At 38.4% G+C, this 16,749-nt stretch overlaps 1 protein-coding gene across 1 annotated transcript in view; it reads left to right on the plus strand.

Annotated features, from left to right (window-relative positions):
* Nucleotides 1–233: 233 nt before the first annotated feature.
* The window catches only part of myo7ab (myosin VIIAb), a 54,354-nt gene continuing 37,838 nt past the window's right edge, over nucleotides 234–16,749 (plus strand). Inside the window, exons 1-12 of the mRNA XM_055226358.1 lie at nucleotides 234–308; nucleotides 6,429–6,494; nucleotides 7,803–7,916; nucleotides 8,794–8,946; nucleotides 11,079–11,263; nucleotides 11,936–12,057; nucleotides 12,434–12,576; nucleotides 12,882–12,995; nucleotides 13,811–13,964; nucleotides 14,793–14,869; nucleotides 14,988–15,107; nucleotides 15,650–15,792. Of these exons, the coding sequence (XP_055082333.1) occupies nucleotides 6,477–6,494; nucleotides 7,803–7,916; nucleotides 8,794–8,946; nucleotides 11,079–11,263; nucleotides 11,936–12,057; nucleotides 12,434–12,576; nucleotides 12,882–12,995; nucleotides 13,811–13,964; nucleotides 14,793–14,869; nucleotides 14,988–15,107; nucleotides 15,650–15,792 (1,343 nt within the window). The 5' untranslated portion in view covers nucleotides 234–308; nucleotides 6,429–6,476. The remainder of the gene's footprint in view (nucleotides 309–6,428; nucleotides 6,495–7,802; nucleotides 7,917–8,793; nucleotides 8,947–11,078; nucleotides 11,264–11,935; nucleotides 12,058–12,433; nucleotides 12,577–12,881; nucleotides 12,996–13,810; nucleotides 13,965–14,792; nucleotides 14,870–14,987; nucleotides 15,108–15,649; nucleotides 15,793–16,749) is intronic.

Raw genomic sequence — 16,749 nt, forward strand, 5'->3', positions numbered from 1 at the left:
GTCTTTTGTGCACAACTTTTCTGGTAGAGGATTCACTGCCTGCTTGTCATATAAAGATATCACATTGCCTGGAATGTCCCACATTATGGAATTCAATGGATCTATCTTCATTATGTGTGTTTTAGTGTTAATTTACTTTATTTATTTTTTTATTTTTTTAGGGTTAAGGTGAAATTACCTAAACTAGACTTAAAAGTTGCCATCCCAGAGCGTCTGATGTCCCTGATGGAGGAGCAGAGGACTGGTAACTCCAAGCGGCTGCCTAAACCATGACTGCGCTGAACTGTGTGCCTCCCAATCCCTGCCATGTGAGTGCAACACACACACAAACACACACCCCGGGTTTCTAAGCTTTTTGGGGACGTCACATTGACTTACATTCATCTCCTGGAGACTGATTCTAACCTTAACCACAGTCACTTTCACTGGTCTGAAACTAAACTCACTTAGGCCCTCGTTAAAAACATCCTATTTTTCTCTTAAAGCCATTTTAGGACATGAAGTTCTACTTAAAAATATTAAACGAGAAAAAAATCAGTTTATGTGTGTGTGTGTGGGGGGGGGGGGGGACAAAGGTCTTTGTCCGTGTAAATATGCATTTATGATGAAAGTCAATGGGACCTAAAAAAAGAGGTTTGGTGATTTAATGCGAACTAGGTACAGCTTTCTGGTCAAAAATGTCTAAATGAAAGTGTGTGTGCTGCCTCCAGTAGCCACTGCTATTTCAGGTAATTGGTGATATCACACAAGAGTGCTCAGATTACTGCCATGTGCTTTTGATTACAAACACCTGGCTGTAGGTGTGTAGACACCTGTTAGACCAGTCACACTGTCCAGGCCCTGCCCCTCCTTCCCCCTCACTCTCTCCTTTAGTCCTCCAGGTACTGGCCAGTCTAGCAGCTCTATTTGAAATGTGGTTGTTGGTGGAGTTTAGTCCCACTTTAAACCATGCAATTGATCTGATAATAAACGCACACGCACATATTGTACATACAGAGATTAGTAGGCGCAGTAACCAAGAATACTTTGTGCTGCACTAAAACACATAGATCTGACTGGGCCGTACATAATCTTGAGTAACTCATGCAGAGTGAAAGTGAAAGATCTAATTGGGCTTAAAGGTTTTGTAGCTGCACCGATTTAATGCAAGAAGGTCCACATCCAATGGTGGGTTGAGTAACCAAACATTTTACATCAACAGTAGCATTATTTCAAAAGTAGAAGTACAAAGCAGTTGTCCTAGAAAGTAAGATTAAAAAGTATTTGGGCAAACTACTGCTCAAGTAAGAGTAACTTAAATTTACATTTACTTGAGCAACATTACATTTGTTTTGGTAAATTAATTTATTATTTGACCAAAAGAGCAAATGCTTTTTCGTCAATTTCGTAAGTATATTTTTGTAAAAATGTGCATCGCTAGTTTGAATACCTAGGATCCTCATGGAAAATTAATTTGAAATGCTGTGGTAACAAGTGTATTTTACAATGTAGACCATAGTTAGACCCAGAAATGCACAGGAAGGATTGAAGTGAAGTAAATTTATCAGACCAAACACACAAGTAGTAGCATACAAAAAAAAAAAAACAAGAAAAAAACAATAGAATAGAAGACACACAGCGCAACCAATACCTGTTTAAAGAGGGAGGTATTACACTTTTATAAGGTATTAATTTCTAACACATAACATATTAAGATCACCATGTTATCATATATTATTTTGAAAATGCTATTTTCACTGAAAACAATGTATTGAAATGTGAGTAATGTGAGTAATGTGAGTTTTGTTTTTTACACTCCCTGGCCCTCTCTCTCCTCTTTCAAAGTTCTTTCATGTGGAGGTTTTTGTGGTACCTTTATTCAAATTGATCATTTCATTTTGAAATTGTATTTTAGAAATAACATTTCATTTTGCAGTATTAGAATGCGTTTTGGAAATGCTTTTTGCAATTTGAATTGTTGGGTTTTCAGATGAAATCACAACATTCTATAGGCCAATGTTAAAATGTTGCTTTTTGTTGTCATTCAATGAGTTTATAGATCTGGTCAATAATAGTCAATAATAATATATTATTATATTTCAAAATATTTGATTTTCCATGACATTTGGCTGAAAACAGAAGTTTACATACACTATATAAAAAGACACATACACTTTGTTTCTCACTGTCTGACAAGAAATCAGACCAACCCTTTCCTGTTTTAGGTCAGTTAGGATTACTTAAATTATTTCTATTTGCTAAATGTCAGAATAAAGAGTAGTAATAATAATGAGAACAGTTCAATTTTAGTTTGGTCAGACCGCAGGACATGTCTCTAAAAAAGGTCTTTGTCCGTGTGTGCATTTGCAAACTGTAATTTGACTTTTTCATGTTGCTTTTGGAGTAATTGCTTTTTCCTGGCCTTTCAGCTCATGTCAGTACAGTGCTCTTTTCACTATGAATAATGACACACTCATACCAGCTTCAGCAGCATCTTCACAAAGTCTTTTGCTTTTGTTCTTGGGTTGACGTGCACATTTCAGACCAAAGCACGTTCATCTCTGGGACACAGAACCTGTCCCCTTCCTGTGCAGTATGATGTCCCATGGTGTTTATACTTATATATGTATAATTGTTTGAACAGATACCGGTATCTATTAATTTCTATTGACTTTCCCATGATGTTAGACAAAGAAGCAGTGTGTTTCAGGTTGTGCCTTCAAATACATCCAGAGGTGTGTCTCTAATTAAATCAAATGTTGTCAATAAACCTATCAGAAGTTTGCAAAGACATGACATCATAATCTGGGTTTTCCCAAATTGTTTAAATGCACAGTAATCTTACTGTATATAAACTTCTGACTTTAAAAAAAGTCATGAAAAATTGTCAAAAAAAAAAATCCATCTCTCATTATTCTGACATTTAGCAAATAGAAATAATTTTGGTAAAGCTAATTGAACGAAAAGAGGAAAACTTTAGTCTGATTTCATGTCAGACACCAAGAAAAAAGCGTATGTGTCTTTTTATATAGTGTATGTAAACGTCTGGTTTCAAATGTATGTACATCTGGGAGTACAACATCATCACATTCTATAATCTGAAAACCACCAGTATTTAAACATCTATACAGTTTGGATGTGATTATGTTTAAGTTTAATTTATTTGCTTTAACATATAGATTATATACTATACATTGTACTGATATTATTTATAGTGCATATGACAGATTAGACTACTCAATTCACTCAAACAACTAACATAATTATATATATTTGTTTTAATTTTGGTGAAGTTTATAATTTTGCTTCCTGGTTGGACATGGGCAGCTGCTGTTAATTAGCAACCATGATATTACAATGTATTTCCTGTATTTTCCCACAAACTGCCACTTAATGTAAAACTATGATAAATATTTCTAGGCAGAATTAGAAACACATGAAAATTTGTCCTATGCACTTTAACCCTGTGGTCATCAGAGCTCCGTGCAGCATTCTCCCAGAGCACACAAGTGTTTAACAGCACACCCGCCAGGCTCCACTTAAGCTCTGGATTAGCCAAAGGAATCCTCCTAAGCCTCCACTGGCCCCTGCCCACCCTCTATCACCTCTCATCTTACCAGCAACCTCTCACTCTCTATCACCCCATGACCCCCACCTCTCACCCTCTTTCACCCCTCACCCTCTACCACCTCTTATCCTCCACCACCTTTTATCCTACCAGCGGACCCCTCGCTTTCTACCACCTCTCACCCTCTACCAACCCCATCGCTCACCCTCTATCACCTCTTACACTCTGTCACCCGTCACCCACTACCTCCTTTCATCCTCTAACACTTCTCACCCTCTATTACCTCCACCTCTCGCTCCCTCTCACCCACTACCACCTCTCATCCTATACCACCGCCACCTCTCACCCTCTACCTCTCACCCCCATCCCTCTACCACCTCCACTACCCCCCACCTCTCACCCTACCACTCCTTCCCTCTCCCAGTCTCATCTACACTCCATTCAGTGTAACTCATCGTCCACCACAGGTTTTCACAGTTACTCTTTAAGCTTTTCTTATATTTCTCACAACAATCCTAAAGGTGGTGCCATGTTGGAGAGCCATCACCAGTGTCGTTGTTCTTGTGTTGACACTGGGGGATTATGGGACGCTTGCTGATATGCCACACATGCTGCTTATATACACTGTAGGGCTGGCATAGTTGTGTGGTGCTGCTGCCTGGGTTTGTCTATTTAAGTCTAAATATAAAGGTACATTATGTAACCTTTTTGCTGGAAGGTCTGCCACCTGCGTATCTCCACAGAGATATTAATGCCTTGCCCAGATTGTAATTGCATTAAATATATTTATCTTCTTGGGCACAGTAGGTAGATGACAACATTAAAGGAATTGTATGTAACTACAGTTGTACAGCTTTTTATCTTGCTTTTATATATTTATGGAGAATTGTCGTGTGGGAGCATGGGTGACATAGACTTGTGGGCTGAGCATTGGACAGAATCTTACTGCGAACTGCAAAAGAGGGTTCAAATAGGGCTATGGAGAGATTGCTAGATTACTCAAGACATCTGAGGCCTGTTGCTAGAATGCAGTTGAACGTATTTAGTTGTGGAGTAACTTCTGAGTTCCTAAAACCAAACCAGTCACTTTAGGTTCACATGTGGCTTGAAGCTGGTTATAACTGTCTCTGTCAACCCCAGAGACACTGATGATGCAGCTACAGCAGCACAGATCAGGCAAACTGGCACGATTCAGCCAGTAGGAGTGAGGCTAGAGGGAAAAGGGAGGGCTTTCTGAGAAGCTTAGGTAGAGGTGATTATAGCAGCATTTAGGAAAAAAGTAGTAGCAGTGTTTTGTTTTGTTTTTTTTCCACAAGTTTGCACAAAATTAAGAAACACATTATTTAAAAGCCAAATTGAACCTGGCTACAGGGGCAGAGTTTGAAATGTGGATACCTGTTAGATCAATGACTGTTCCTCATATGTCTGGACTCTGCTTCTTCTCCCTCTAACTTGTTTTTAGTCCACATGCGCTGCCCAGTTTAGCAGCTCTACTGGAAATGTGTTTGTGGAGTAAAGGCAGTCCTTTGTGATGTCACACTGTACTTGAATTAGCAGTAGCCTTTGGAGACAGCACACGCTCACCTTTAGACAGTTTTTAACCAGAAAGTTGCAAATATATTTAATGTAACCAAGTGGAGTAATTTTAACCTTAGCAAAATTGAAACATTCAACCAAGTCTTAATTTATTTGTTTTCATTTGTCTTAGTTGAGGTTTTTAAATGGTATTTGAAAAATTAAATTAATCATTTCAATATCTTCATTTTTATAGTTAAAACTGTTTTCGTACACAAAGTAAATCAAAGTGCTTTACAGAATAAGAAGGACATTAAAATCACACAAATCAAAACATAAATAATCACAAATAATCATCATAAAATTAACATTAAAACAGAAGAGTGCAGAATAAAAACCTTGTACCCAGCTGTAGAACACATAATGTACCATTACTCGAGATCTACCTCAACAAGGCTCAGGGACACCATTACACTGGGCCTTCGGAGCCAATAGCTAAATCTATAGTGAACACCAGGCACTGTGCTGTGTCGTGCTCCCAGGACCCATGGCACTACAGGGAAACTTGCGTCAAGACCATAGACTGTATGTATAATATATAAATATGGACATAGATAACCTGCTAAATAGGAAGTGAGCAAGGGCACGCTTCCGGCTCCAATTCATGGGGATATGATTCATGCTCCTCTCCAGATTCACTCTTTTGTTGGTATTATACTCGTGGTCGGAATTCCTAATATGCTATTTGGCTTAAAATTCACCCCTAACTGCTAATCTGGATGGGTTTCATTTGACTGGAGCCAAACACTATGGGTGATGTCACAGCTTCCACTTCTTTATACATCCAATGTCCGGACCAGTCAAATATCAGTCATGTTAAATTATATAAACAATCATTTTATGTGTGCTCCTGCGAGACTCTGAGTACAGTCAAAGCGCCCAGTACAAGAAGAACCACCCAGACCGACCGTGCAAAAGTACAAGAGGCCAGAGGCTGCACAAAGTCTGCCTTGAGCTTTTATATCTTGGGGTCCTCTTTTATATCTTTACAAACTACCATGACCTGCTCATTCATACTACCACATTAATTTGAAGTAAAAATGTCAAAAAACATCTAGGAACAGTAGACAATAGGATTGAAACACAATATACAAAGTTTAGTAGCAGTTAAGGTTGATTTGGTGTTTAGTTCCACTTAACCATGTTGTGACACAGCCCATAACCCGTTTATATGAACTTAAAGCATGTGTTCTCACATTCATTCACTCTTCCCTTTACCGTCTAAAACATGATGATACAGGATTCCAAACCAGAGAGATGTGACGTGTGTTAACTGTGTTCCTAAAGCATGTCTCTCCTGTTGCAGAGCCCTGGACAGAAGTCGCCTGTGCTGGAGTCCACTTTTGGCTGAACCATGGTCATTCTGCAGCAGGTCAGCGGCGCAAAATACCCTCTCACCTCCACATTTACATTTAATCATTTATATTTACATACTGATAAGGACATGGTGGCTTATTGCTTCCAAACTACTGTATATGGAATAAATCATTGAGAGGGTTTGGACATCACTAGAGGGTTCAGCGGTTGTTAGAATAAAGAGTATTAGTGGAGGCTGAATGTGTGCAGATAGTGGACACCTGAGTGGAGCATATAATCTTAGCCTATGGAGACTGGGATTGTGTCATAAAATGTTAAATACTAAACTGTCATAATAATTATTATATACTTATCATTCAGTATATGAAACTAAAACAATATATTTTGGGCCTCAATATTTATTGTGAGTGCCTTTTCTTTGCAAAAATATGGTGATTTGGGGTATTTTTGTTGTAATACCATAAGATCTGAACTGTGGAGGGGTGAATTAGTCTGCTCATGTGTTTTAATGAAATTATCTTTTATTAAAATCTTAATTAGTAGCATGAAGTAGTTTCAATAATATTGTTCATTGCAATAGTTCTCTGGAGCAATATATCGTACTTCAAAATTTGTTATCGTGACAGGTCTACTCAAAAGTTCATTGTGTGATAAATGTATTTGCCACTTGTGACCCAGCAGTTTATTATGTTGTTCCATAACTGTAACTGTATGTAGCCTGTTTTAAAATATATACTACAATCACAACTGAATCTGTGTTGTCAGTGCCTTAACCTGCAGATAGACGACACATACAAGTTTTTATCATTCTCAGTCTATGGACAGGCCTCATGTGAAAGCTCAGAACCTCCACAATTCACTCACTGTACTACCCATATTCTGCTCTCTTAATGGATAATCATCTTGAGAACCAAAACACCAAATCTTAACATAAACAACTTACTCATCATGTTCAATGTTTTTGTAATAAAGAATAAATCATATTGGCAACTCTATTGCAAACTGGGTAAATTTGCCCTGATTACAGCTAAATGTTTCTGATTATAAATGCCTGGCTACAGTGTGAATACCTTTTAGACCAATCACACGGTTCCTTATACCTCCAGACCCCGCCCTTCCTCCCCTTCACTCTTTTCATCAGTTCACAGGTCCTGTCCAGTTTAGTAGCTCTATTTGATTCTATTGGTTGTGTGATGTCACACAGTACTTTAAATAGTAGTGGCCTCTGGAGACAGCACACACATACTTTTAGACTTTTAGTTGTTTCTGATTACAAATACCTGGCTGCAGGTGTTTGAACTGTGGATACCTGTTGAAATGGTGCAATAGTGAAATATTGAAATGTGGCTGTGGTGTGTTGCAGGGGGACTATGTGTGGTTGGACCTGCAGACTGGCCGGGAGTTCCATGTGCCGGTGGGGGCTGTGGTCAAACTGTGTGACTCCAGACAGATCCAAGTACTGGACGATGAGGGACAGGTCTGTGCACAGTACCCTCTAATGTTGTCTTCAGTCAGCTCATAAGCACCAATCCATATTGCCACTTTCACTCTTACTGTTACTGTTACTAGTAGTACTATTCTTGGTAATATTACAGTAACTATTCCTACTACTTGTACTACAGGTATTACTACTGCTTTCTATACTACTAGTGCTATTTTACTGTTACTTTTACTATTACTTTATTAGTATCTATAGAACACAATTCACTGCAGCCAAACCCCAGCCTAACCATCTGCAGACACGTACAGTAGTGCAATTAACAACAACTAGCATGCTAACAGGGCCCTTCCTGATTCTGAAAGGATAACATGCTTTGTAATTAAATGGTGACAGGTCATTGTGCTTTAATTTTGACCTTAAGAGCTGCTTCTAGAATATTTCTGTTCTAGGGAAAAACAAAATGTACTCAACATACCTTCTTATTCAGTGTTTTTTTTATGTCTACTTCTTTCTACATTTTAGACATAAACTAAATGAAGCAAGATATATGGAGTTATGTAGCAAAGAAAAAATTTTAAACGATGAGCTACATTTTTTTATATCTTATATTAAAGTAGCCACCATGTGCTGTGTCGATAGTGCGGCAAACACTTTAAATTCTCTCAGTGAGCTTTATGATGACGTTTCCTAAATTGGTTTTCACTTCACAGTTGTGTCATGTCAGGGTCATGAAATGCCAAAAGTGTAAACCAGTAACCAAAGTAAAAGATGGCAATTTAAAAAAATCTAAAAGAGTCATTGAGTTATTTTGAGTTTACTTGTTTACTACATTCCATGTGCTCATTTATAGTTTTGATTGACTTTTGACTGGTGGTGTATTGTAGAGTATGTTTCACTTGTCACTCTGTCCCAGGAGCACTGGATCTCCCCTCAGAATGCCACCAACATCAAGCCCATGCACCCCACCTCCATCCATGGGGTAGAGGACATGATCAGGCTGGGAGACCTGAACGAGGCTGGTATCCTCCGCAACCTGCTCATCCGGTACAACGAGAGGGTCATCTATGTAAGCACCACAGGACGCTCCTTTGCTATTTATCTGTATCTACTACACTCACTATGTTTACATGCACGACAGAAAACTGAATAACTGGCCTGGTCAAATGTAAACCAACTTATCAAAATACATGTAAACCTGGGAACTATGACTGACCTGTCGTGAATGAAATCTCAAAGATCCCAAAAACACATCTGGAGAAACCTGCTGCATATAACAGCACACTCTGATTTACATTAGATCAGAGAGGCAGACATGTGTTCGGATGATTACTCACTCGTTTGAGATCAGCAGAAATGACTACGGCCTCTCAACAGGGCACATGCTGTTTTGTTTTGGTCCGCTATATTAAAGTGAAAATGAAACTTACCAGAGCTTCAATGCCTATTTGTGCTATGGAGAACAAATAACTTATGAGTAACGCAGTTTGTAGCATATCTGAAAATCAAATGCTCAACGTAAATGAGATGCTGTTTATCTATTTCAGCAAAAAGTGTGGTTAGATGTATGATACCTGTTTATATTAGTAATTATAGCTGTTATGGTTTTTGTGCTTATGCTAACAAGCCCCTGAACACCTCGTAGCCCAGGCAAAGACTGAATCTGAATTTGGTTGTTTAGCACACACGGAGGTCAGATCAGTTAACATGTAACATGCATGTAAACATAGTGATTGACTGAAGAAGTGGATAGTACTCATTTAGCTATATTTATTCAAGTATATTTACTTGAGTAACTTTTTCATAAAGTTTTACTTAAGAGTAGTTTTCAGATACCTTGAGTATTACTTGATACCATTTGTATTTCTCACACTGCTCCATCAGGTATGATTTATTTTTAGTCAGTTTGTGGTCCATCCTCAATTCAGTAAAATACATTTCAAAGACTTGAGGTCACATTTGTAAACTGAACGGCACCATTTATTCAAAATTATTTCAAGATCTCATCATGTCTCGTTCTTGTTGCCCCAATCTCGTGTCTCATCTTGTGTCGTGAAAATTGGGTCTTGTCCCGCCCTTTTAACGATACAATTTTGTGGAAAGTTTGCTCAATAGATGTCAACTGTCAGTGGTACATTCATGCGTACTTTATATCTACTATATCATAATAATGTGTTTCCTTTTAGACAAATTGTGGTGGTAGGGTGAGTATAATATTCTGGTATTCGTGCTTTAATTTAATACATTTTATTTACTAACTGTCTTCCTTATGAATATTTCCACAATGATCCACAATGATTATCCTTTGTTTTGTTTTGTTTGGGTTTTTTTTTATTACAGGAACAAATTATTATCATTATTCTACAACTGTTTCAAATTTGGACCTTTAATCCTGTTGAATAATCAGCACATACATTCTATAACTATTATTAGTATTACTAATTATATTACTTACAGTAGATTTAATTTTTTTTATATACTAAATAGAGCTTTATGTTAAAATGTTGTTTCGTAATAAACCAGTCCAATGACATTTGTAAGAAAATGGCATTCACACCCACAAATTTCCCAATTTGTTCTGCGAATTAGGCAAATCCTTCCCACAGATGAAGAAATGAAGGATTATGCACTGAAAGGCTTCCACGTTCGGCGAAACAGATCAATGGACTACAAGAACTGGACAGAAATGGCAGCAAAACAAATATAGGCCTACATGTTGTATATTCAAGTTGTAAAATGGTTGTTAAATGAAGTAGCCTGTGGAGAAGGATATCATTCAGTCATATCAATGAGCTCGCTGAAGCCCGACACTCTTCATTCAATAAATGTGAGGAACAAAGCTATTTTTAGGCAGTGCTTATCACAAACAACTGAGAGTGCGCTTTATATGACTTTATATGAGACCATTTGGGCTGCCATCTCATTCTGACAAGTAAAACGTCTTAGTTATATTGATTATATTATATGGGAGCCTTATAATGCATCACACTTGATTCCTTCATTTGTAGGAACTATTTGACTAATTCATGGGAACAAACTGGGTAAATTGTGGGCATGAATTTGCAATACAACTGAACTAATTACCATAGTACAAAATATAATTGATCTAATTACAATAAAAACTGGATTAAATGTCTTCTTATTAATTAATGACAACACACATTTCCGGTACCAGCTGACCTCTGTATGTCTATTCCACAGACGTACACAGGCTCCATCCTGGTGGCGGTGAACCCGTACCAAGTGCTGCCCATCTACACGGCCGAGCACATCCGCCTTTACACCAACAAGAAGATTGGAGAGATGCCCCCCCACATCTTTGCCATCGCAGACAACTGTTACTTCAACATGCAGCGGACCAACAAGGACCAGTGCTGCATAATCAGGTCTGTTACACCGCCCCTGCTCATATGGTGCTTGTCAAGGTATGATCCAAAGTAAAAGAAAAGTTTTAAATCTGTCAGCTGGATAAAAAGTTGTAGGAGTGAAGACGATTCGCTGTGTGTCTGAAGGGAGGAACTAGCTACATTGAAACTAACACACCTATTGTTTACTGTCTGAGATAGTCTTATGTGGTTTGTTTGCATATCATTCTTCAATCTCTGCCTACTTTACTCGCACTTGAAAATGCACCATGTCAGAGAGCCATGTGTCTGGGATAGTGCCAAGTAGTTGTTTCCCATAATTCTTAGTGGAAAAAAAAGTGCCTGCTTGGATGAAAAAAGGTGACCCTGTCAGTAGTTAATTACCCAAGAAGATATAAAATGTATAGATTAGACAGTCTGAATGTATTTCTTATTTAGCAGTTTTTACCATACAGTTTGTACTTACTTCATTCCAATTTTTTTCTTCTTAATTGTAATACATTTAGGATTCACATAGGAGAGAACGAGACTTTGTTATGGCGTACTGTAAAGTCTTTTTAAATATAGATTATAACTATATAGCAGACATAAGCACAATATGGCTTCTATAAATTAAAAGTTTCCATACTTTACCTTCAAAGACATTTGTATCTAGTATAAATGTATCTGACTTGACATGTGTTTGTGTGGCAGTGGGGAGTCTGGAGCAGGAAAGACTGAGAGCACTAAGCTGATTCTACAGTTTCTGGCAGCCATCAGTGGACAGCACTCCTGGATCGAGCAGCAGGTCCTGGAGGCCACACCCATCCTGGAGGGTCAGTCACAAGCACCACACATACACTGAAGATAGAAGTCTTACATGGAAGTCATCAATGTGATATTCTTTAAAAACATAACACTCTAGTTTACGAGCCACATGTTAGTAGACTGCATATAAAAATGAACATAGTTAACCTGCCACCACGTTCCAGATAGGAATTAAGCATGGATGCTCTTCCCAGCTTAAGGTTTTTTCAGCAGTTATTTAGTAATTAGTTCTTAGAAAGATTGTAATGTTTGCACAAAAGCATCTATGGTTAATATTGCAAATGAATAAATGATGAGGAGCCCCAGTGACATTGAAGGATGGGTCAAATGAAGAGAATGAATTTTCCTATGGGGGGGAATAATTTATTTATTTTGTCCATTTAGCCTTTGGTAACGCAAAGACCATTCGCAATGATAACTCCAGTCGCTTCGGGAAGTACATCGACATCTACTTCAACAAGAGAGGAGCCATCGAGGGGGCAAGGATCGAGCAGTACCTCCTGGAGAAGTCACGCGTGTGCAGGCAGGTGAGAGGCGACCGCATATTTCACTAAAACATAGTTAACATTATCATAATATTTAAGATTTCACAAGAATTTGGTGAAGATTCTAATTTTACTTCCTGGTTGAACATGGGCAGCATGAAATTTTACATATTGATGACATAAAACTCAGCGCTACTTTCTGTATTTTTGTAATTTTCTATCTCTTTTCCCTCTTTTCCCACAAACTGCCACTTAACTGACATAATTACTACTACTCACCAAACTAAGTCAGAATTAGAAAAACATGAAAACCCGTCATATACACTTTAATGTTGTGTGTGTACCAGGCTGCGGATGAGAGGAACTACCATGTGTTCTACTGCATGCTGAGGGGGATGGCCCCAGAGCAGAAGGCCAAGCTGGGACTGGGCCTGGCCACAGACTACTGCTACCTCACGATGGTAGGCCAAACACTCTCACTGTCAAGGCTGTTATACTCCCTGTTGCAATGTTCACCAATGTACAGCTGATTACACAGTATAAATAAATAAAAATGCACTTTCACTTCTCTTAACAAAGAATGCATATTTATATTTTACATACAAATATCACTTTAGAGGCCTTCTGATCACCATATAGCTAAAACTTAGTTGGCCAAACCACCTGTGGAAAGCCAGTCCTCTGAAGCTAAGCAGGGTCAAGCCTGGTTAGCACTTGGATGGGAGGCTGCACCATTGGCTCTACAGCATTTGAACCAAACTGAGAATACTCATCTTTAGGGTTTTAAGCCTTAGTCACAAAGTCCCTTGATTTTCAGCAGTGTTCCGGGGTAAAAGTTCTCATCCACAAAACAAACCAAAAGCACCATTATCAAATGTAAAGAATCAATGGCACAAATATATTTTTATAAAATTTTATATGTGGTTTGGTAATAGTTTAGTAGGTGTAGTAGGCTGTCTGTTTTCAACTAAAGGTGTGCCATGGCAGAAAAAGATGGGGGTGAGTAAGCAGGAGAATTGGGAGTGAATTTTGTTCATACTATTTTTTTAATATACAAATGTGCAATTTGCTAGAACATTTTATGTATTTTCAGTGCACTTTGGGTAAAATGTTTATTCAGATCATCAAGATATTTTGCTATTTACATAACTAATACATAGGGCAAATCTTTAGTCCATCAAGAATGTCGTCGATTACAGCCTCATCTTCACTCTGGTCCATGCTGTTCTTGAGAAAATAGTCCCTGCTGCATAGTGTGTCCTGTTGTGTGGTTCAGGGGAGATGCACAGAGTGTGAGGGCCGCAACGACCTGGCGGACTACTCCAGTATCCAGTCGGCCATGAAGGTCCTGATGTTCACCCACACAGAGAACTGGGAGATCTCCAAACTGTTAGCCGCCATCCTGCACATGGGCAACCTCCGATTTGAAGGTACTACAGGCCGCTTTTAGCTGTCAATCTAATTCAATTATTCATTCATTCATTTATTTTTAATATTTGATTCTCTTGATAAATTCACTGTATTTATTGTTTGTTTGTTTTTTAACAAATAATCCCATTTTTGTGAGTTCTGAACTGTTAAAAGCTCTTCTAAAGACTAGTGTTATAAATATGCTTAGGCTTTAAACAGTGGTTGTGGTTTTATGCACAATCTGAATTATGAGATTTTTGGAGTGCTAGACAGTTATTAATGTTCATATCTTAATTTAGAGAAAAAATATGAAATAAAAGCCCAGGATCAGCAGCAGTTATGAAGAGTGGGGCGATGGTTTTTCAGTAGAAGTCAATTGCAACCAGAGCTTGAAAGAACCACTTCACAGACATGTCACCCTAAATAAATGTGGCAGCTAGCATGTTAGCTATGTCCATTTATTATACAGTCTGATTGCACGTCATTTAAATTGTCTTTAAGCTCCAGAAATCAGTTAATAATCAGGTTTTTGTGTGCATGTGAACAAGACCAGTGTGATACCTGCATTAGATTACTGTATTGTTTGTCTATGTGTTAATAATTAATACCCCGTAAAAGTGTAACGCCCCCTCTTTAATGTCATCTTGAGTTTATGTTTTACTTAAATTGTATGTGCAGAACTTGGGAGCGATATAGATTATTCTTGACTTTTCCTAGGGTTTGTAATGTTATGTTTGTTTTATTTGTCTCTATTCAAATAAACAATTAATAAATAAATAAAATCATTCTGTTTTTTGTAATACTGCTACACATGCTGTACCTCAAGCTTCTGTGTCCTTTGTTTCCAGCTCGCACCTTTGATAACCTGGATGCCTGTGTGGTGGTACACTCCCCAGACCTGAGCACAGCTGCGGCTCTGTTGGAGGTGAGTATGGACAAACTGAAGCCATACCAAAATCAGAACTAAATAATAAAATGCTGTGATTCCTGTGCTATGTATTCCATCCATGTTTGTGATGTGCATCACTGTGTGTGGCCTGCAGGTGGAGCCCAAAGATGTGATGCTGTGTCTAACCACGCGCACCTTGATCACCCGTGGAGAGAGCGTGTGTACCCCACTCAACATGGCACAGGGGCTGGACGTGAGGGACGCCTTCGTCAAGGTGCCCTGCTGAAAGACACAAGAATACTAATAAAAACATAATAGTCCAGCAATAGCATGAAACATCATGTGGGCTAGTTATTTCAATGTGCTGCAACTTATCTCATGTGTTTTGGCATTGTTGTTTGTAGAACCTTTTGTAAAACAGTAAAAGCTTCTATCACAACTGGAGCTGGGTTGCAACATACAAGTTTTTCACATACAGGCCATGCCTCATGTGAAAACTCAGAACCTCCAGAATTCACTCACTGAGCTGTAGAGGCTGCACTAGCACTGATTAATGATTGGCTGCAGGTGCTAGGGTTTAGTTAGTGACACTTCAGATCAGAGACAATCCTTTAAGGTTTAAACTAAGTGGATTTCAGCACTGAAACTAGCAACCTAAATGAAAGACACATGTGCGAAGTCTGATTCTGAATTTGAGAGAGAAATCTGGGTCAGAATTTGAGAGAATTTGATTATGTCATAATCTCGGCTGGTGGGCAAAGGCCTATGTAAGTAAAATATAATACTCAGTTTTGACCTCTGTCTCATATTGTTCAGGGTATTTACGGCCGTCTGTTTGTGTGGATCGTGGACAAAATCAATGCAGCGATTTTCAGACCCCCGTCCTGTGAGAGCAGCGTGATGCGCAGATCTATAGGTCTGCTGGATATCTTTGGCTTTGAGAACTTCACTGTGAACAGGTACACATCACATCACTCACCAATAATAGTGTTAAGGAGCTGTACCTGATTTTACTGTTTAGTTCATTTTAAATGGTTTGCAGTGGTCCAAATTTATCCCTCACTTATGCCTTAGAGCAGGTCTGTTTGGTGCGACTCCCTCCAGACAAGGTGTGTTTTCATGCTCTATGCACGGCTCTGGGTCCAGGGGCAGGGCTTTACTACATGACCGACAGACGTCACCCCAAGTAACTAATATTTACTTAATGAATAAATTCTAAATCGTATCTGCAATATACTTTTAATCATAAGGCAGATCTCAGCGAATCACAAACAGATATTTAGTAATTCTAGAAGTTTGTGGCGCTGTGAGACATGGCTAAAGCTAAAGCTAGAATATACACAAAATTACTTCTGGTATATATATATATACATATATATATATATATATATATATATATATATATATATATATATATATATATATATATATGGCCTCAAGATGAAAAATAGGTGGCTCAACATATAAATTACATCACTGGAAATACAGCAGTTTATCACAAGATCAAGTCAGCTTTTGGTGAGGAATTAATATTATAGGCCTGAGCATGGGACAATGTCCCAGTGAGGGACTAATTAAAACAGCGTTCTGAGCCCAGAAAATGGCAAAAATTGAGTAGTAAACACGACCTGACATGCCAGTTATCGGTATCAAAAATTAGAATTTAATGAGCTCTAATTTTGAGTGAAAACCCAGAAAAAAATAATGAAAGACGACTCAGTAGCACCATCTCGAACTTTGATTTTCATGGGGCCAATAGGAGCCTGACACAGAAAAATCTGAAACTTGCACCAAAGAAATCGAACATGTCAGGACATGGCAAAAATGATATTATGACCCTGCTCTAAACCGTACAGTAAGTCGGCCATATTGGATCAAACCGCTGCGGACCGCTGGAGGTAGTTGACTTCAAAAGC

Source organism: Periophthalmus magnuspinnatus, chromosome 14 (assembly GCF_009829125.3).
Source record: "Periophthalmus magnuspinnatus isolate fPerMag1 chromosome 14, fPerMag1.2.pri, whole genome shotgun sequence".
Classification (NCBI taxonomy): domain Eukaryota; kingdom Metazoa; phylum Chordata; class Actinopteri; order Gobiiformes; family Gobiidae; genus Periophthalmus; species Periophthalmus magnuspinnatus.